At 43.0% G+C, this 21,431-nt stretch overlaps 1 protein-coding gene across 11 annotated transcripts in view; it reads right to left on the reverse strand.

The window, feature by feature from the left end:
- TFPI (tissue factor pathway inhibitor) overlaps positions 1-21,431 on the reverse strand; it is a 99,367-nt gene that overhangs the window by 31,173 nt on the left and 46,763 nt on the right. For 9 of the 11 annotated variants that reach the window (XM_045086447.1, XM_013061879.2, XM_045086449.1 and 6 more), the window contains 3 exons: positions 11,932-12,027; positions 7,616-7,735; positions 1,065-1,262 (listed from right to left, as the gene is read on the reverse strand). In XM_045086447.1, coding sequence (XP_044942382.1) covers positions 1,065-1,262; positions 7,616-7,733 — 316 coding nt within the window. In that variant the 5' untranslated portion in view covers positions 7,734-7,735; positions 11,932-12,027. The remainder of the gene's footprint in view (positions 1-1,064; positions 1,263-7,615; positions 7,736-11,931; positions 12,028-21,431) is intronic. The other 2 variants (XM_013061881.2, XM_045086448.1) reach the window with 1 other exon arrangement.

Here is a 21,431-nt window from a genome sequence, read left to right on the forward strand (position 1 = left end):
AGGCTATTTTGTAAAAGCTGCTTGGGAAAGCATTATCCAAGTGAGAATGCGGAACTGTCTGTTTTGCAAAAAGCAAGACACCTCGTGTTACTAAAGACGCCCACTCCATAGTGCTGCCATTTAATTCAACTAGCTCTGATAACGCACTCTGGGGAAACTGGGGCGAGACACTGCAGAGATGAAGACAATTCAGATTCCTCTATCCTGTAAGTAGCTCACAATTCAGAAGAACTAAACAGACGGAAAAGCATTCCAAATTTTGGCCAGCAATTATCTGGAATTTATCTCAGTGAGATGAGATAAAACCATATTATAGTTTGTAAAATTCAGGGGCAAATGTTTTAGTAAGATTAAAGCAAAATAAAAGTGTTCCATAAAGCTTACCAGCAATGTAATACGATATACTTTGAAAAAAATATAATATATGATATACTTTGAAAAATAATATAATATGATATACTTTGAATCGTAAAACTATGAAAAGTTGGGTTTCGTAAAGTCTACATGGGTCAGTGAGGTTCATATTTTCTTTTCCACACTCTTCCATTCTCTTTAGGTAGAGAATGACTTAATTTTCATATATGTATATGAAACATATATATATATGTCTATTCTGTGATGTAGTTTAGAATTTTAGAGGCTCGGAGCGGCTTTGACAGGCGGTAGCTATCGGGTCCCTGTGGCGATGAAGGGAAAGACTAAGTCAGTGTGACTAACGATTTCCTTCCTGACAACTCACAGCTACGCAGGAGGCAGAATTATACCCAATTCACTGCAGATATAAAACCAGTGAACTTAAAGGTTTTTCTTCTTTCTTTGTTATGGAGAAAAATATAGGATGACAAATGAGGCTTAATATAATTTGTAATAATGGATATGGAAAATGAAAAGCAGTAGTTGAACATGAATGCGAAAAATGTGAAAAAAAAATTCCTTGGAATGTTCAAATAGTTCTTCTTTTCCTAAAATTACCAAATCTGTAATTAGATCCAATAACCCTAAACTTTTTTTAAAGTTAAAGGGGCTTCGAGGCTCCTGGGTGATAAGTGTCTCCAGAAACCTACCTTCTGTACATTTTTCTTCGCAGTCCTCCAGAGTTGCAAATCGATTCTGATTTCCTTCACATCCTCCATACATAAACTCCTCACACTGCTGAGTGTGGATGTTGAAAAAAAATTGCTTAATCATGGCTCTGCATGGGCCGTTATCTGGTTTCAAAGCACAAAATGAATGCAGAAGTTTCAGGGGCGGCAACTCGACATCTACAAGGTAAAAATAAAAGATATGGAACCCTTCATCCACACAGTGATAATGTGTTTTATTTCCTTTTCCATCTGTCCTGATTTTTCTTAAAAAGCACAACAGAAACAACAACACAGGCTGAAGAAACCAGGACAGGTTATTTAAAATTATCAGAAAGGTAAATAACATTTATAAACATGCCAAATGAAAACTATTCTATCAACAATTAAACTTTAAGAGTAGAATAATTTTCTAGACTAGTGTTAGGAATTTGGTTTAAACGTGCACAGTCAACCAGCATGGAAACGCGTAGTCATCGTAAGGTCACCACTGTGTTGACATTGCAAGTAAGTAGAGACATCTTTTTAAGTTCAGCAGTTTTTAGGGGTAGACATTAATGGGAAGCTCTTTGATTTGCTCTCCCTAATCCACAACTGTGTCATTTTTTACATACAAACAACTTTTTAAAAGCAGCAGTATACACATGTTCGTGTATATATATACACATACGTATATAGTATTATCACACTGTATTAAGCCGTTCCCAAATTATGAAAACGCTGGTGATTAGTATTATAAATACATACATATCATGGTCCCTTCTTTTACTTACCATGGTTAGTTTTTAACAATGTTGAAAAGACTTAATACTGTCTATATTTTAAAATAAAATGAGGCAATTTTTTTTTATCTCGAGTTAGAATTTTTTTTCCCTCAATATCCAACCACTTATTTTAGTCACAGAGGAATTTCATATCTTGGGAAAGGACTTGTGTATACAGAAAACTCAACTTAAAATTTTAAGTTTTATAGAGTCTAATAATATTAATATTGGACTAATTTTAAGTAAGTTGCATTTGCTTATCGAATCTCTCAGTAAGATAGATACTGAAAATTGTGGTTGGTACTATCAGAATAATAAAAACAAAATAATATTATTTATACTTCTTGAGTATTGTCTATAATATATTTTCTAAGACTTTCAGTATTCACAACGATCACTTCTGAGGGACAGTGAAGCCTTAAAATGACCTAAGCCAATTTGCCCTTTAGAGGGCAGCAGTAAGCTGCTAAAATAAAACTGATGAAGTCTGGGCATCTTCCAAAAGGAGTTTAATGCACTATGAATTTACTTCGAAAAAATATGAATGGACGCCATCATTTAGAAATATATGAAACATTTGAAAAGAATTAAATAAAAGAATGAGTTTGTGAATATATAACCGCCTAGAAGGAAATCAATTTTGAATATCCTATAGTTTTAAAACTTGTGTGAATTTTTTGAAAGAGAAGATATAGATATCATAAAAGTTAGATTAGATAATTTTATTAAATATCTACTACCCTCCAGCTTTTGTTACCTTAATGATCTACATCGAGTTAATGTCAAGTGTGAGCCACATTTCGGTAGTGTTAGAGCTCTTTGTGATCAAATAATTGGAATTTTTTGTTAATTTCTATATGGGTCATAAAATGATAAGTAAGCCCTGAAATATTGGAAGGGTTAAAAATATAGCTTTCTATACATAAGTTGTTATTATTCATAATTATTCATTTCACAGTAATTTATTTATGAACATGTGAATTTTATCTCAACCACTCATCCAGCTTCTAAACTTAAAAAAAAAATCAAAGTTTAATTTATAAACTTTGATTTATAATTTATAATTTTGATTTCTTGGATAACTGAACTGACAATTTTTTCAGTTGAAATAAATTGAGCTGACAGAAATGATAAAACAGTAAATTTTCAGGTCCCAAATTTGATCAGGTAGAATAACATAAAACAGAGATTTATTATGACACACAGATCTTCATCTACTAAAGACACGGATATTTTCAGCACCAAACACAGTTTTCATGAATTGCCTAATTAGCAGGTTTGGCTAATGAGCAGGTTAGCTAATGATTACTAGTCAAACCTTTAACTAATGCTGAATTTTATGCCCCTGCGCACTCGTGCATTTTCAGCTTCCTATATGGTTAGGTACAAACAAAAAAATGAAATTTGTGTCTTATCTCTATGATATTTTAAAATAATTTTATACCAATTACATAGCATCCCTAACGCCAGTCAATCTCTATAACATACATGTAAATAGCTTACCAAAATGAGTCAATAATCATTTATTGACATATACAATGTTTCCTCATTTCTTTTCAATTATGTGCCTAATATTTTATGCTGATGAACTTATTAAAATATGATTGGCTTTCAAATATCTCTCCAGGCGTATCGAAAGTTTCTGGCACCTAATAATGTGGATACTCCAGAATTATAATTGTCCTTAAATGCTCTTGGATGTCCCTGAAATATTTTTTAAAATTATATACACAACTACTTTTCTCTATAGAAATTCATCATATATATATATTATAGCAATTATATACACATTATATATAAAATAGCATTTTAGAGAGTTGGTAAAAATACTTTCCGTAGATAAATACGTGAATATAAATATAAAAGTGATTAATGAAACAATATGTGCTTTCCACTCATCACTGAAGTTACAATTGTCAGTTTGAAATAAAATATAACCAAAGCCTTTTCAGAGTAGTAGTGCACTTGCGAATAATTGTAAATCCTGCTTACATTCTCTTTCTTGAAGATTTAGAACATGGTCCCTGATATCGTGACTTGTTAAGAGCTGTGAGAAGCCAGAAGACTTTGCCTCTAAGACCCTACAGTGCACTTTACTGTGAGCAGACCCCCGGCAAGTATCAGTGTGTGGGCACGAGGTGTTTTTACACTCTACACACGTTTTTATGCGACCAATAAAAATCATCAGTTCTATAAATATCTGATCTTATAATCAGATTGCAGAATCTCAGAAGTCACATATTTAATTTTGAAAAATGAGCTAGGAATAATAGTCATCTGGTATTCTCAATGATACGGCTCTACACAATGACTTTGGAAATCCCTATAGCGCTCCTTAGACAATACGGTGGTCGCCGATTCCCACATCAACGTGACTTCCGATGTTTACAGACACAGTATCTCAGGCAGGTGCCCGCAGTGTCATTCTCTACCTGTAGGACCCCGGCGGGGCTTTACCGACTCCTGAGTTGCTGTAGATATTTACGATAACTAGTTTTTATAAACAGTAACTTATATAAGATTCTTTGTCGTTGATCATTCCTCTGGTTCTGACTTTTGATACACCTGCTAGTACTTTTCATCATGCCGAACTTGTATTGCACATTTTCTCTATTAAGCCCAGGCCACCGAGGTCAACTTGTTATTGAGGATTGTGCCACCAGGTGGTGGTCGTCCGCCACGGAAGTCAAAGCTGTCCTTGTGGGAGTCCCACTAGCTCATGTTTCCGCAGTGCTGTGCCCCAGTCATTTGGCGATTTTATTCTTTAGTAATCACACCAACCTTCGAAAGGTATTCTCTCCATTTGCAAATTACAAAACAGCACCGTGGAAACTGACTGCTCAGTTCACACCACGAGCACAGGCTGTAGAACTGACCCCCACCTCATTTTAGGCCAGACAGCCCCCACGCTCATAGGCAAGCGATCTTGCCAGAGATCTGCATGACCGAGATTCCTCAACGGGCATTTTAGGTCTAGCACATAAGATTTAATTCTAGAATTTACACTCACTACATTTTTTCTCAAATTGACCTTATTAAAACTGAAAATGTTTCCACTATGAAAGGTCGGTAATTCTATAGCAACTTCCCAAGTGAAACACTAAGAACTATAGTTCATTAGTTTATTATCTATTTATTCATCTTTACCATTCGCACTTTAATGTATTTCTTGGATGAATCCCATACTAGAATACTCTTTTAAGCAGTCAGCCTGACCCGCTCTTGGCAGAGTGTCCCTGACGGCGGGGAGAGATGAAGTGTGGCCTCTCCGGTGCGGTGCCGCTCCGCCCAAAAGGGATGGGAGTCCGTCTTGGTTTTCATTTCTCACCTTGGATAAATCTCCTAGAAAGTTAACAATCCTGTGTTGACCATGGGTCAGGCTCTGCGCGGTCATGGCAGATAAGATAGCACATTGGGGGGCAGTGGCGCCCCCCGGCATGTAGCCTGTGGACACTGAAGACTTACAAACGTTCAAGAAGTTCGAGGTGCCCGGAGAGCTCAGCTTGTCTGCAGGGTCAGGGACAGCTTTCCTGAGCCTCCAAATGGAGACTTCAACAAAGTGTCACTGAGGAGGATCAGCCTAAGCCCATGTAACGAGAAGACAGGTGCGGGCCGTGGGATGGGGGTTTAATCTGATGCAGTCACAGGAACAGAATTGTGGGTTTTAGTGTATCATTTTTATGATTGACTTTTTGCATTTTATGTCTCACTGTCCCCTCCCCTGTCCCGGACGTTGGATAGCAGCTCATGATAATATCTGGGGACATGTCATGTCCTTCTCCTGGACCTTGTGCGGAAACCAAGAGTGTTAAGGTAACTTACTATTTAAGAGTCTACATGCTGTTTGATCCTTTCACGAAAGATCTGCTTTGTCTGGCAGCAAAGAACACAGCCAGACGCTCTCCGCCGTCTCCGTGCCGGAAAACGTGCCAGGTGCTTCTGTGCAGTTTATGTAACAACCCTACGAACAGTTTCTGCCTCACGAACGTATCAGCTAAGACACTGGGAGTCAGAGCGTTTACGCGACTCATCGAATCTACCGTGTGGCAAACCTCACGCCTGATTGTGAACTGTACGAAAGACACCTGTCTTCCTCCCAGGGCTCCCTGCAAAGCTTCTCTCTCGCTCTAAAGGAATTAAAAAAAAAAAAAGAAAAAAAAGAGCTTATCGCTAATTTTTTTTATTATCAAGAAGTTGATTGTGTTTCATCTTCCCTGCTGGTTGGACTGATTAAGAAAAAGCCTACTATTGCCTTGTGAGAGAAGTGGTAAAATGTTGCACGTTTTTCTCTAAGATGATACTGGCCTATTCCAGGAAGTGGCCACCGCTAAAAAAGACGACATGACCTTGGCACCGTGTGATCAATGGTATCTTCAAAACCACATTGATTCTGATGTGGGATCATGCTATTTCAAGATTAAAGGCAAAACAAAAGCAAAGAAACCCCAAAACTGGTTCAGACTGTGCAGCCCGTTTCGTGATCTTCATATCTAGCTTTCAGATAAAAAAAGTTTTCTTAGCCAGAAAGTTTTGTTTTGTTCTGAATTTATGGAGAGATTTTAAACTCCAGCTGAATTACGGATGGTTTATTTCAGTTTCTCGGTGGACTGTACCAGCCTAACAACGTCAGGAAGCTTCGGGTTACCGGCTTGCGTCTTCTCAGCCTAACTGAGGGACGACAGGTTAGGTGAGTACTGGGGTCCTTTCTCCTCCATCTTCAGGACCGGTTGTCTGCTGTTTTTCCCTTTTGCGACTTTATTCTCTACATTTCTTCTCTTCTCAGCTTCCAGAATATTAGAAACCTCTTTTGATAAGTGAGACAAATGAAGAATTAGAGCCCAGATTCTCATTTTATAAGACACATTATAATGTTTACTTTGTTAAATAGTGTCTCATCTTTAGGAAGTTTTTATAACAATATTTTATTTCCAATGACAAGTTAAGTCTCCCCTGTGAAAGTGTGAGATTCTTGAGAACTTGGTCTGAGTCATCGCTGCTTCCCCAGTACCTACTGATTTCAAGCACATCAGATGTAGTTACTCCATCTTTATCAAAGGGAAGTACATCAAACGAAATCCCCCTCGAGAGTGGTTGGAGATATGAAATAAGAAAATGTGTGGCAGTGTTCCGTACGTCGTCAACATACCGACAGAGCTGCCGCTTTGGTGTGTCTGTCTCACTACTACCAATGACTCGAGATCTCTACCAATAATTTACTAATTTGCCACAAAATGCTAAGAAAGAAATATATAATAATAATCACTATACAAATTTTCCTTTTTCTGTTGCTGATTATTAATATTTTATGTTTAGATACGGAGCTTTAGAGGATTAGAACTAACTGTATTAAGCCAGATCTCCTATGTCCTGTTTGACTAGAGTCTCACACTGGACTTATCTCAGAAGTTGTTATCTTGAGAATAAGGCAAAAAGTGAATGTCTGTAGTGTCCTCCCCTTTCTCACGCTTTTCCCAGCTACAGGACGGTACCAAGGTTGACAGCTGTTTCTATAGTACTTTGCTCCTTGCAACTGTCCAGAGATACTTCTGAAAAAAAAAAGAAGTCTTCCTTGCTAATGTGAATTTTTTTGGTCTAAGTTGTTTTGTTTTGTTTTTTGTTTTGACAGATTACATGTAAGACATTTTCCAGAAGGATGCCACTTCCATAGAAGCTAATTTTCCCACACAATGGAGAAAAACATATTACATTTTGGGATCAAAATTGAGAGCTTTAAGTAGCCAAAAAATATGAATGCTTCTAATATTTTACCTGTAATATCTGTATAATCTTCAGTTTCAAGGACAGCACTAAGAGGGGCAGAGGCACAATCAAGCAGTAGATACACAGACACCCAAAAAATCTGTTCTTTCTTCATTGTATAAATCATCTCTGAAATACAGAACCCAGATATATTTAATTAAAAGTTAATGTCAAATCATCTGTAGACCAGTAGGAATCTGACGCATGCCTCCAAACTTAAATTTCTATGACCCTTTATGTGTACTGTCCACAGATTCCATGAGTCCTGTTTAAAACGTGTATATAGTGTTCGACACTGTAGATGCACCAATGTGCAGTGCGTACGTCTAATAATATTGAGGCAAGCAGCTCATAGTTCAAACTCGAAAATGCAAATGAAAATAACAACTGATCAACGTGCCTAAGTATCACTAAGACCCATTTTCATGTACAGCTCTATTTGCCACATCTCTCTCACATCTATTCTTTGTCAGTCAGAATTAACTATATTTTAATATTCTGGCATTTTCCTATTATTTCATTAATGCAACGTTCAATTCCTGACTTCTCTTTCCCATGGCTTCAGATCTTTTCTTCAAAAAGAAAGACATTTTCCAAAGTTTTGTCTTTATTTCCTTTAAAATATATTTGTTTGCATAACCAATTTTCAACCCAGATTTTCTATGAGACAGCAGACAGAACCAGAGAAAAGAAATCTGTGGCGTTCCAGCAAGTCCTTTACCCCAGGCTCTCACCCTCGATGTAGGGAGGTATCCGATTCCAAGAGTCTCACAGAACAGTGACCCTAGTGATAAACCAACACATTTACACTCTGAAGGAAACAGATTTCAGCAGGAATGAGACTTGTCCTTCAAAATGATTTAGAGACCCACAATAAAGAGTAATGGGAAACCACACTGAAATTGGTTTAGGGTCTTTCTACTCCGGATTCAGAGGCAGAAGGAAGTGTGCTCATACAGCACAGGAAGAGAAAAAGCGGCAACATAGGAACATGTCCAGCCACTGATGTTATCGGAGTCAGGAGGGAAAGAGAAATCTTATCAGTAAACCTCACAAGTGCAAGAACAGATACTCCATCTGAAATAATCCAGAGAATTCTCCATTTACTCCTTGAGGGAATCACAGTGGTAATATCCACCATTACGGCGTGTGCAGCTTTATACTAAATAGTAAAGTAATGCCGTTTGGGTTTAAGCTTCATTAAAATCACTAGTGAAACGTACAACCTACTTTTTCACAACACTTTGTAAGTGCTAGCATGTATTTGACTTTCTGTCAGCAGCCACGCTATATACCTTCTATGTCATACCTGAACTATTTGAGTCCACAAATATATATGTAGGTGTGCATACACATACATAAATGATTTTGAAGAGTCAATCAGCTAAACTTCTAGTCTTTATCTTGTGTTTGAAAATGTAGTTTTCAGGGCACCTGGGTGGCTCAGTGGATAAGCCACTGCCTTCAGCTCAGGTCATGATCCTGGAGTCCTGGGATCGAGTCCCGAATCAGGCTTCCCTTGCTCTGTAGGGAGCCTGCTTCTCCCCTCCCTCTGCCTCTCCCCCTGCTTGAGGGCTCGCGCGCTCTCTCTCTCTCTCTGTCAAATAAATAAATAATCTTTAAAAAAAGGAAAAAAAAAAAGAAAAGAAAATGTAGTTTTCAGAAGGTCTGGGTGACTCAGTCAGTTAAGCATCTGCCTTTGGCTCAAGCCCTGATCCCAGGGTCCTGCAGTCCCAAGTCAGGCTCCCTGCTCAGTGGGGACTCTGACTCTCCCGCTCTCTGCTTATGTTCTTTTTTTTTTTTTTTCAAATAAACAAATCAAATCTTAAAAAAAAAAAAAGAAAGAAAAGAAAAGAAAATTTATTTTTCAAGGACTGTTCTGTCTCCATTAGTTTCTTTCAGAGATACAACCCCGTTGTATTTTGAGTGCAAAATATGGCCTGAGTTTGTGTCCCTTCACTTAGGGAACAGGCTGAAGTTGGGTGCCTACGACCTGGATGAGAAACTGGGGTCTCAACCCACCAAGTTACTTTCTGAAAACTAGTGGCCTATAGTGTTTCATTTCAGACTTTCCTTGTTGCAAGGATCAGATCCAACAGTTCAGACAGTTTGGGACAAACGGCCATCGGCTCATTCACACCCGAGAAGGTGGAAAATCCCAGATCGGGAAGGTTTGAGCGTGGCCGGGAGCGGCGCCGCGGGGACGAGGTTCCGTGTCCGTCAGCGCGGGCTCTCCACGGAGGAGGACCCTAGTTCCAGGGTTTTAACCTTAAAAGAGTCTCTCTTCAAAACAGTGTGACTGGAGCACCTGGGGGGCTCCGTGGGTTAAGCCGCTGCCTTCGGCTCAGGGCATGATCTCGGGGTCCTGGGATCGAGTCCCGCATCGGGCTCTCTGCTCGGCGGGGAGCCTGCTTCCTCCTCTCTCTCCGCCTGCCTGTGGTCTCCGTCTGTCCAATAAACAATAAAATCTTCAGAACAGTGTGGCCGCTGCTGTTTACGGACTAGGGTCCAACCGCTGGGAGCAGCTCCGAAGCTCTCCAGGTGGAGGAAGCGCCGGCTCAGGCCTGGGCCAGCGGCGGGGCCGAAAGCCGTCGGGGAACCGGGCGAGTGCGCAGGCCGCGGCGGCCTTACCGCGGGGAGGGGGACCCGCGCGGGCCCGCGCCCCTGAGCACGGACGTGAGGCCTCCGGACGCCGCGCAGGGCGGTTCGCCTCCCGGAGAGACGGAGCGCGTCGGGCCGAGCAAACCCCAAGCCCCGCGCCTGCGCTGCGGCCAACCCCGAGCCCCGGTTCCCGCCGCGGGAGAAACCGCAGCCGCAGGGCTCGGCGGGGGGTCGGGCGCGGGGCGCGGCGGGGGGTCGGCGCGGGGCTCAGCGGGGGGCGGCGCGGGGCACGGCGGGGGGCGCGGCGGGGGGCGGCGCGGGGCGCGGCATGAAGTCGCCGAGTCCCGCGCCGGTCCGTTCAGCCGCGCCCGCGCCCGCCGCAGCCCTGCCCTCCCGGCCGGTCCCGAGAAGGACGCGGGGTGCGCACATCGCAGGGCCCGCGACGAGCAGTCCTCTGGGAAGGAAGCGGCGGATGTGCCGGGAAGAGGCCGCCGGGGCCCCGGGGCGGGAGGCGGCGGCGCCGGCGGGGGAAGCGCGTCCCGGGGCCTCGCGGACCGGCTCGGGCTCGTCCACACCCGCAGGGCGGAGCGGGGCGCGGCGGGGCGCGAGCGCACGTGCCGCTGGAGGAGCGGAAGACGACGCGTCGCGAGGGCCTGCGGGTCACGGGGCGGGGGAGGGCCGGGGCCGCCGAAGGTCACGGGCCGCCAGCGGACCGGCACGTGCGCGGTGGACCCCGCGCGGACACGCAAGGTCGACGGGTGCGGGGCCGCTGGGCGGGAACTCGCGGACGCGGACGTCGGGAAACGTGCGGCTGGACCTGGACGAGCCCCGCGGCCGGAGCTCGACGCCGCGGCAGGGTCCGCCCGAGCCGCCGGGTCCCCAGAGTCTCCGAATCCGGACCCGGTGCGGCGGGGTTCGGGGGCGGATCCCTCCGAGATAATCGGGCCTCGGGAAGGTTCGCGGTCCTGTAAAAGGTCCCCACCGAGACCCCTCCCGTGCCCCGCGTGAGGTGCGACCTGTGAGCCCGACCCGTGCTGACCCTTTCGATGTCCAGCTCAGTATCAGAAGCGACCGAAGCGGGAACACATCGTACGAATGGGTCATGACTAATGGGCGTAATCCTACGTTAGACGCAGAGATTAGGGAACCGAGAGGAAGCCTCGACCCTTGGGGATTTACACGTAGCGAACTGGCTACCTAAAAATGCGACGTGATGCCTAGAGAAATGGTCAAGGATCTTTGTATGCCAGGCACGTAGCAGTAGGAAATGAACCCAACCTAAATTATTTCTCTTGAATAAAACTAGTATTTATTTTGGGGGCAACAAACTAAAATTCCTAAACTTACCTCTGCCAGCAACCTGTTAAATAACCTTTGGAAATAAATTTATACATATATTTTAATGATTTTATTTATTTACTTGACAGAGAGTGAGAGAGCATAGCAGGGGAGCAGGCAGAGGGGGAGGAAAGCAGGCTCTCGGCTGAGCAGGGAGCCATACTCCGGGCTCGATCCCAGGACCCTGAGATGATGACCTGAGCCGAAGGCAGACGCTTAACTGACTGAGCCACCCAGGTGCTCCATATTTTTTAACCTGATTTATAAACACATGACTTTGGCTACATTGTCCTTAAATTCCATTCAAGCTTTAAAAATGAATGCATTTTAATTAACATATTTTATACACTCCACAGAATAATATATAGTTATGTTGTAGAACTTACGTTTTCCATTCACTTTAATGGTAATCTGCAGCGTCAATTTTATCCTTTTAGGTCAAGATGTATTCTCAGGATAGAAGTTCAGCAAGATGTTCTTAGCTGTTATAAAAAAAAAAAAAAGTGTTCATAGGTTAATACATATTTAAGTCTGAATTAAAAAACCTTATATAGGCTTCTCAACTATAGGATGTTTATAGGATCCTTACTATAGTATTGTGCAATTGTATCTTCTATGGGAGAGTATAGTCAATGTATTTCCAAACTTATATGACAAGGGGCTATTTTCCCATAAAATATTTTTGGAAAATTTCCTTGACAAATAATGTTACATTTAAGGAGAAGTCAGTAGATTATCTGATCTAGAAAAATATTTAAAAGCATGGTGTGAACTGTGCTTTAATAAAATCCAGCATGGATGGCAGGACATCGAGAGGGGAAAATTTAAGTGGAACTGGCCGCTGGGAAGTCGCAGAGGCTCAGACTGAAACTATGAACTGGAACCGTCAGTGGAGCTACAGGGCCAAGGTCAGGTCTGAGAGATGTTCTGAGTATTGCGGAAACTGAGTAACTGAGTAAATACAGGATATGAAGGACAGAGAATTCAAGTATATCCTGGGTGATTTACTGTGCTGGGCACACAAATAGGTAAATTAACATAAGTATTGATTGGTGTGCGTAGTAGTAGGGCTGAATTCAGTCTGGAGAGATTGTGTTCTAAGTGGACTTGTATAAAGGCAGTTAAAGACGTCGGACCGGAGCTGGGAAGTGTTTCGCTGAATCACCATCCCTGGGAGGCAGGGTCATTTCCCCAAGGGAAGCAAGCGGTGCCAGTAGGTCATTCCCAGCTCCCCCTTCAACTTTATTTCCTACCTGCTCGGGTCTATGGACGCTGCCTACTAATCCCCTGGCTTCAAAGAAACTGCTTATTTTTAAGCAAACCATACTCATTCTAGATGTTCTACACTGAAACTCCTGTTTCTTGAGACAGGAGTGCCGTCCTCCAAGACCCTGGAGCTGCAGGCTCCTCCTTGAGGAGCCTTTCCAGAGACCTTCTCCCCCAGAAGATTTTCTTCGAGCACCAGATTTAGAAAGTAACCACCACGGGTTCCTTATCATTTTCTACCCCAGTAACCTGGGTTTTCTTTTTTAAGTTTCTTTGCCTTTTCAGTACCAAACTGTAGAAGTTCTTTATCTGTTATAGATATAAATTCCGTGCCAAATGAAAACATATATATTTTATCTTGGTTTATGTCTTATCTCTACTTTTTCATATACGGGTCTTGATGAGCAGAAATTTTTATTTTTAGTAAATTCGATTTTTAAAAAATAAATCGTTCAGTAGCTATTAGTTTATCTACAAGTTGAACAAACATTGCCCCAGTCACTGTTAGAATACTTCATTATCCTCTAGGAAAATTCCCCACCCATTAGCCATCACCTCCGTGCCTCCCAGTTTCTGTCTCCACATGTCTCCTAATTCTGGACAGTTCACAGAAATGAAATAACGCACTATATAGCCTTTTGTGTCGAGCTTTTTTCATTCATGTCTTCAAGGTTCGTCCATGTATAGCATATACCAGTATGTCATTTCTTTTTATTGCTGAAAATATCCTATTGTACAGAGATACCATAATTTATCCATTTATTAGTTAGAGAGCATTTGTGCTTTTTCTACTTTTGGGGGACTATGAATAATGTTATGAACATTTGTGCACAAGTTTTTATGCAGACATATGTTTTCCTTTCTTTGGGGTATATGACTAAGAGGGAAATTACTGTATCATATAGTAATTCTTCTTAATATTTTAAGCAACTTTCAGATTATTTTTCAAAGCAGCTCTACCATTTCCCATTCCTACTAGGAATGTTCTGCTTTGTTTTCTGAATAGCACTTATCACCACTTATATATGTATTTTTGTACATGTTCACTGTCTCCATCACTAAGCATTTTCCATTCAAGCATAGACCCTTTATGTAACATTCACAGTTCCATGTTTAGTACCTGAAATAATAACTGAGGAACACTTGGTGAAAAGCAAATTAACTGGGGGGACGCCTGGGTGGCTCAGTTGGTTGGGCAGCTGCCTTCGGCTCAGGTCATGACCCCAGCGTCCTGGGATCGAGTCCCACATTGGGCTCCTTGCCCAGCGGGGAGCCTGCTTCTCCCTCTGTCTCTGCTGCCATTCTGTCTGCCTGTGCTCGCGCTCTCCCCTTCTCTCTCTGATAAATAAATAAAATCTTAAAAAAAAAATAACTGGGATATACTTTGTGACTAAAATTAGGTTACAATATGGATCTTTGGATATATCAATGCAGTTTTATTTATTTCTCTCAGTCCTACCAAAAAATAAAGAGATTAAAAGCAAATGTGACGAGGAGTTGTCCATCCATATTTCTCTTTGTAACACTGTTTTTCATGTTGCTTATTCTCCTTTTCTGGAAGTACGAAATACTTCAATTGATAAATGTGCTTATTTTTTTTTTAAAGAGAAGGTAAATACAGTAGATTTTGTGTTCATAAAATTTTGCTTAAGTGGTAGGTATTTTCCAAATCAAAAGAGGAATAAGAATGATTGCTTAAATCCAATCGAGATAAACGGCAGCGTGTAGGAGAAAGTGTGAAAGAAAGGGAAGTGGTTTGTGTGACTCTAGGAAGTGCGGAGCCAGAAATGGAAAGGAAAAGAGAAGAACCTTGAGATTTTCACTTATTGAGGATATAAGCTTATCTATGAACTTCAAATCAACTATAATCCTCTTAAAAATCTTACCTATATGAACTATTGTGCCCATCTTAAGAAAAGTGAGGCTCAGAAAAAGGGCATAACTTTTCCAAGTAGAATGAGACGGAGCTAAGCTTGCACCCAAACCCCTGTAACTCCGAGCTCATGGTCATCTCAGCAGACCAAGATGCCTTCCCAACCACCGGTCAGTCTTCAACAACATCTACAAAGCACTCTGCCTGTAAGGTTGCTCTGGTTTGCTTGGCAAGTATATCACTGTATACAGGTGGCTGCATTCCTTAGGGAAACCAAGAACCATCAAATCAAACCAAGTAATGTCCCGTGCGATCGTCCCAAAGAAGATCTTTCCTTCTTCCATTGCTCCTTTTTCTCTTTCTCTTGTTTGTCCTTCGTTCCCTGTTCCCTCCAGTGCTGCCCTCCTTCTTCACTCGACTTCGATTTGTTTACGGTTAACAGAAGCTGTGGGATGAGACTGTCATGGGCTCAGTTGTGTCCCTATAGATTCCATGTTGAAGTCTTAACCCCAATACGTCAGACTGTGTCCTATTTGGAGATAAGGCCTTTATTTTTTTATTTTTTAAATATTTTATTTATTTATTTGACAGGCAGAGATCACAAGTAGGCAGAGAGGCAGGCAGAGAGAGAGGGAAGCAGGCTCCCTGCTGAGGAGAGAGCCCGATGCGGGGCTCGATCCCAGGACCCTGAGATCATGACCTGAGCCGAAGGCAGCGGCTTAACCCACTGAGCCACCCAGGCGCCCCGAGATAAGACCCTTAAGGAGGTAACTGGGGACAAATGAGTTTGAGGTGAGTCCTAATCCAATATTACTGGTGTCCTCATAAAAAAAAGAAAAAGAAAAAGAAAAATATGGTTCAGATACATACAGAGTTAAGACTTACTACCTATTAGCCCAGAAGAGAGACCTCAAAAGAAATTAGTCTGTGTTGACACCTTGGTCTCCAAAGTGCATGTCTCAGAGCTGTGAGGAAATAAGTCTCCGTTGTTGAAGCTACCCAGTCAGCAGCACATTTTCACGGCAGCCCTGGCTCAATGGTACAGACTGTAAAACCTCAAATTCCAGTTCAGTGACCAGTTATCGAATTTGATAGTTCATCCATCCCTTCTTTGCCTCTGTTTACTCGTTTCTAAAATGGGTGTTTTACTAGAACCGCTCTCAGGGGTGTGAGGATTAAAAGGAGTCGGGGGAGGGGGGTCGATTTCAAAGGCACCGGGGTGGTGACCAGCTCAGCAAACCGCCGCGGTCACAATCCAGGTCAGTAATTCCTGACGACGGCCGGGCTCAGAGTGAAACGCAGTCCTGTTCGCGGCGCGTGTCCTTCCTTGAGAACGTTCTCTCAGATTCTTTGAAGGTCTAAAAAATACCTGAAAATAGAGCTCTGATTGGGAAGAGTTCAGGGACCAACGGAGACATTTCAGGTCTCATGGTTACTGTGGAGCGGCTGGGCTGCCTGTGGACACGCGGCCGCACAAAGCGAGTCTTGTCGGCTGCAGCCGGCCGGGCGGGGAGCCGACTGGAAGGGCACGGCCGCGGGGGTGCATGAGCCTGGGAACGTGGGATTCAAAGAGCAAAAGCTCCCAGAGAATGGAAGGGATCCAGAGCTGGGGGTAGCGCCAGGTTCTAGGACATCTTTTCAGGAAAGGCGTGAAACTACCTGCAGACAGTCACTCGGCTGTCATTCCCAACTTCTGCTGTTTTATCCTCTCGTTTTTTAAGACTTATTTCTTTATCTGAGAGAGGGAGAGAGAGAGAGCACGCAGGGGGAGAGGCAGAGGGAGAAGCAGACTCCACAGACTGGGGACCCCAAAACGGGGCTTGATGGCAGGACCAGAGGTCATGACCCAAGCCAAAGGCAGTCGCTTAACCGACTGAGCCAGCAAGGTGCCCCTTATTCTATCATCTTTAAATTAATCTGGAAAAGTTGTATACTATGTTCATTTGTATATCATTGGCATGGTGCTTATGTAATTTAGACTTCCTAGCTCAAATTTTCTTTTTCATATATTGAACTTTTTTGAAGTCTAACTATTAACCTCGAGATCAATGCATACTTTCCCATGTTGAAAAGAAGAAATTCCATTTTGGCTGCGTCTTTGTAGTGCACCAGTGAAAGACAGGGGAGACAAAATGTGTCAACCAGAAAAGAGAAAAAAATAGCTTCAAGAATAATTCCAATTTTCTGCTCAGCAGTGGCTGATACTGTTACCCTGGTGTTTCTCACCACCGTCCACTCAATCTGGCTGGTCCCTTCTGCCCACTAACATCTGAAGCCTGTTTTTATCTTTAACCTGTGTGCTTCTTTGGCTTTTTTTTTCATTTTGTGTCAATTTGCAGTACCCAAACACCAAGAATAATGACTGAAGAAAGAAAAAATTAGGATAAAACTTATGGTGGGAAAGCAGAAAGATTAAAAACCCTATAAGGATTATAATAATTTTCTCTTTATGTTTTGAAATTCATTTTTTACAAGTAGTATTTTCAATGGAAAATTTTCAAATATCCATAATGACTAGGTTCCAAAAATGCATTTTTGTTAAAAACTATTTTTAATAGGCTTCCCACTCCTGTTCCTGAAGGCAGAGTTTCTGAACTTGTACCATCTCAGGGAGAGGTTTGAGAGTCAGACTTTTCTCAGGAAAAGAGTATTTTTTGAATAAATACATTGTGGGAATGCAAATGTGCCGGCAGTTCTCCGAGAGAGGTCTGAGGCTGTGTGAGCGCACATCCGCCACACACCGAACTCTGACGAGTCAGGTCAGGGCCGTCTCTATCGCTGTGTTAACTTTCCCCAGGCCCCACATTCTTGGGACACCGAGTCATCATTATAAATACTGTTTTGGCATTGGGATTATTTACCTATGAAATAAGATTAAAATAAAGATACAATGTCATGAGGTTCTGAGTAAATGGAAATACATACCACATTTATTTTAAGAAATACTGAAAGTACAAAGATATCATTATAAGACATCATTTTTTGGTAATATTTTATCTTTTTTTGAGTGGTTTCTTATCGTTCGGCTTCTGTATCTTGACAATAATGCTGTATAGCCAATGGGACAGATACACTGGATTTATGTTAGCAGTTCGTGATTTGTTCCCGACGTCCTATGCCCAGCTGGCTGGTAAGCGACAGAGGCAGGACTCAATCCCGGACTTGCCCAGAGATTTCCTTAAAATAAGCAAGACTCAGGGGACAAAGATGAAATCCGACTCAGGAAAATATAATTCAGTATATTAACTACTTATATCTCTCTGTATTTATTTGTCTTTGAAATATTGATCTTCATTGTGAATCAGAGACAATGAGTAAGTAATATCACCAAAGGAACGACAGGATAAAAATCAGTTTCTCTGGTTTGCTAATCCTGTAAGTCCAATTCATTAACTAAAACTAATTTTTACTGTGGTTATTATTACTATTTTTGATTTATTGAGTTGCCTAAATGTTTCTATTCCTGGTTTAAAATATATACTTCATAGTGATTATATTTAATACAGCATAAATATTTCTACATCATTCTATCCATATATATGGGAAGTTGGTTTTTGACTCAACCTACCTAAGCACATTCACTAAGGGCATAGGTCAAGGCCTTAAAAGACCTGGGGGGGGGGGTTGTCCCTTACACTTGAGACGAGGACCAGAAGTTCACCCAGCAGTTACAGACCCAGTGGACAGAACGAGTCTCCACAAAGGAACACCTAAAAGAGGTGCCTGAAAATCTGTAAAGTATCATATTTTCTTTTTTTCTCCAAACTTTAGAGGAAATAGAAGCTACATCTACAAACATTAAAAAAAAAAATTTTTTTTTTGACTAAAGACCAAATCTGAAGGAGCACGTGGCTGGCTCCGTCAGCCGAGCATCTGACTCTTGGTTTTGGCTCAGGTCACAAACTCAGGGTCCTGGGGTTAAGCCCCGTGTCAGGCTCTACCACTCAGCAAAGAGGCTACTTGTCCCTCCATCCATCCATCTGCCCCTCCTCTCTCTCCCTGAAAAAAAAACAAATAAACCCTTAAAAAAGAGAGAGAGAGACCGTGAGAGAGGTTCATATGATATATAATATTATTGCAAGTGGAAATGGTGAGACGTGGGCTGATCGGTCAGTAAAATACAAGGTAAATTCACGGTAATTGGATGGTTAAAATCACAGGGAAGATGAGGAGGAGAAAAGAATCCAGCGCAGCTACATTTCCTGATTTAACAATGTGTCGATGCATCGTTCCAGGCACGAGTCGAGAAGCCAAAGACGAGGAACTTGTTGCTTCAGGAAAGTGATGACGTCCGTGAGAGGCAGTTGGAGTGTGAAATGTGTGTGAGACATTCCCTGTGTAAGGACCTATTCAGCCAGAGCGACTCCACCTCCGTTAAACAGCCGTTTTGTTGTTTGTGAGGAGAACGTAAACTGACCCGGCCCCCACCCCCAGAGAAACTTACTTAGAAGCAAGTCTGGGAAACCGGTAAAATATGGTCGGCCGGTCCCTGGTAGAGCCCAGAATGCGAGGACGAGTCAGGCCAGGTGGGGACATGGAGTCAGTGAAGCGCACATTCTGTCTCCCTAACCACCGGAGAATGCAACCCCCACCTTCGGGGCGCCAAGCTTGAGCGCCAGTTCTGACCCGAGTGATGGGTTCGTTCCAACAGCTACTGCAGGGTAAACTGGAATTCAAGTGGCCACTTGCCTGCGTGCGGCCCGACACGACTATGCAATGTTACAATCCCACTGGCCACCGATGTGTGGCCGGGCCTTCGCTCTCGAAGCGTTAGTCTGTGAGGCTGGGAGGCGTCGCTCACTTCGGGGGCGGCGCTGGCCGGTCAGTCTGACTTCTAATACTCGGCATAGAATAAATCTTTAAAAAACGTGCACCTTGTCTCAGTCTCGTTCTTTGATAACAGACCCTGAGAACAGGAGCCATGAAACAAGCAGCCCAGTATGTAGACGTGGGGCTCAGGGCCGATGTCTCTGCTGGAGACAGAAACGTGACAATCGAAGTGTAAAGATTCATCACTTCCGTGGACTGGTGTGTGAGAAACGGACTTTGTACAGCGTTTGCTCTGGACCAGGCACTCTTCTTCTTCAGGTGGTTTTACAAACTTCAGTTTGTGTGACCTGTGACTCTACGAGGTCAGTGTGAAGACTGGAAACGGATACCCGAGAGCGAAAGTCCGCAGAATGAGGAAGAGGAAGAGATCTGAGCAGAGCGAAGAACTCGCCAGGGAAGCAGGAGGAGACCCGGCGAGCCACAGCGGCAGGAACGTGAGGGGACATGGGCACTTGGAGTCGACACTGTCTAAAGCACAAAGGGTTCGAAGTAAGGCAAGAGCTAAAAACGCATGCGTGGGGTTTTGTGACAGTGACCTTGTCATCGCCCTTGCAAAATTACAGAGGATTTGGTTCGGTTTCGTGGGCAGCAGCAGGTGAGCTATCGAAGGGACTGAGCAGAGGCTGTGAAAACAGCAAGTTAGGGTACCATTTTATGAGCGGACCCTGAAGAACCAGGAGTGCTGTCAGGGACACTTGTGGGGGGTAGAGTTCGTTTCTGCCACTAGAGAGAGGGAGGCAAAAGCTAAAACAAAAGTAAAATGAACAGAGGGGCCCTGGGGGGCTCCGTTGGTTACACTCCCAACTCTTGATTCCAGCTCAGGTCGTGATCTCAGGGTCCCAGGACTGAGCCCTGCAGGCTCCACACTCAGCAGGGAGCCAGCCCCTCCCCCCGCTCCCACACGTGCTCTCCGTCTTTCTGAAATAAATAAGTGAATCTTTGAAAAAATAAAATGAATAGAGGGTCCTGGGCAGCAGGCGAAGAGGGTCTTTGGCCTGAAGGAGAGAGTATATTCCGTTAAAACAACACGTTCTCTTTTTCTCTGGGGCCAGGGAGATAGAGGGACGCGATGCATGTCCAAGTGTGCACACACACGTGTGTGTGAGAGTTGTTAAAGGACAAGTAGAAAGTAGATTTTCTTGCTGTGACTCAATTTTCTAGGTGACTGAGAGGTTGAGATCGTTCAAAAAGTCAAGAAGTAGTGGGCTTTAAAAACGTGAGGGTTTGATCCTCTCTTGATGCAATAAAAGGGCATATTGAAAATTTCTATTAAAGGATTTATGGGGGGTGCCTGGGTGGCTCAGTGGGTTAAGCCACTGCCTTCGGCTCAGGTCATGATCTCAGGGTCCTGGGATCGAGTCCCGCATCGGGCTCTCTGCTCAGCAGGGAGCCTGCTTCCTCCTCTCTCTCTCTCTCTCTCTGCCTGCCCCTTCACTTGTGATTTCTCTCTGTAAAATAAATAAATAAAATCTTTAAAAAAAAAAAAAAGGATTTATGGGTTTCTGGAATCCAAAAATTATCAATGCATAATAATTTATGCCTCAAAAGTCAGTGCTCCTTCTCTCTCTCCGGATATAAAAATTAAACTTTGGAAGGATTCAGCGTTGGATTTTGTGAACTGGACAGACATAAAAGACTTTGAGGAGTGTTGGCCTGAGCAAATACACAAGAAAAATTGTTGTTCGTGCAGAAAAATACGCTCTAGTAAGGGAATACGAATTAGGCCACTGAGATTATGGACATATTTTGAACTGTTTTTAATGATTTACTTCTTTATTTTAGAGAGAGCGACAGAGCGCATGCACAGGATCAGGGGAGGGTCGATGGGAGAGGGAGAGAAGCAGACTCCTGCCGATCCAGTGCCCGCGGGCTCAGGGCTAGACCTCACAACCCTGAGATCAGGACCTGAGTCGGAGT

The sequence above is a fragment of the Mustela putorius genome, unplaced genomic scaffold (assembly GCF_011764305.1).
Source record: "Mustela putorius furo isolate JIRA1106 unplaced genomic scaffold, ASM1176430v1.1 tig00000992_pilon_pilon_pilon, whole genome shotgun sequence".
In the NCBI taxonomy this organism is placed as follows: domain Eukaryota; kingdom Metazoa; phylum Chordata; class Mammalia; order Carnivora; family Mustelidae; genus Mustela; species Mustela putorius.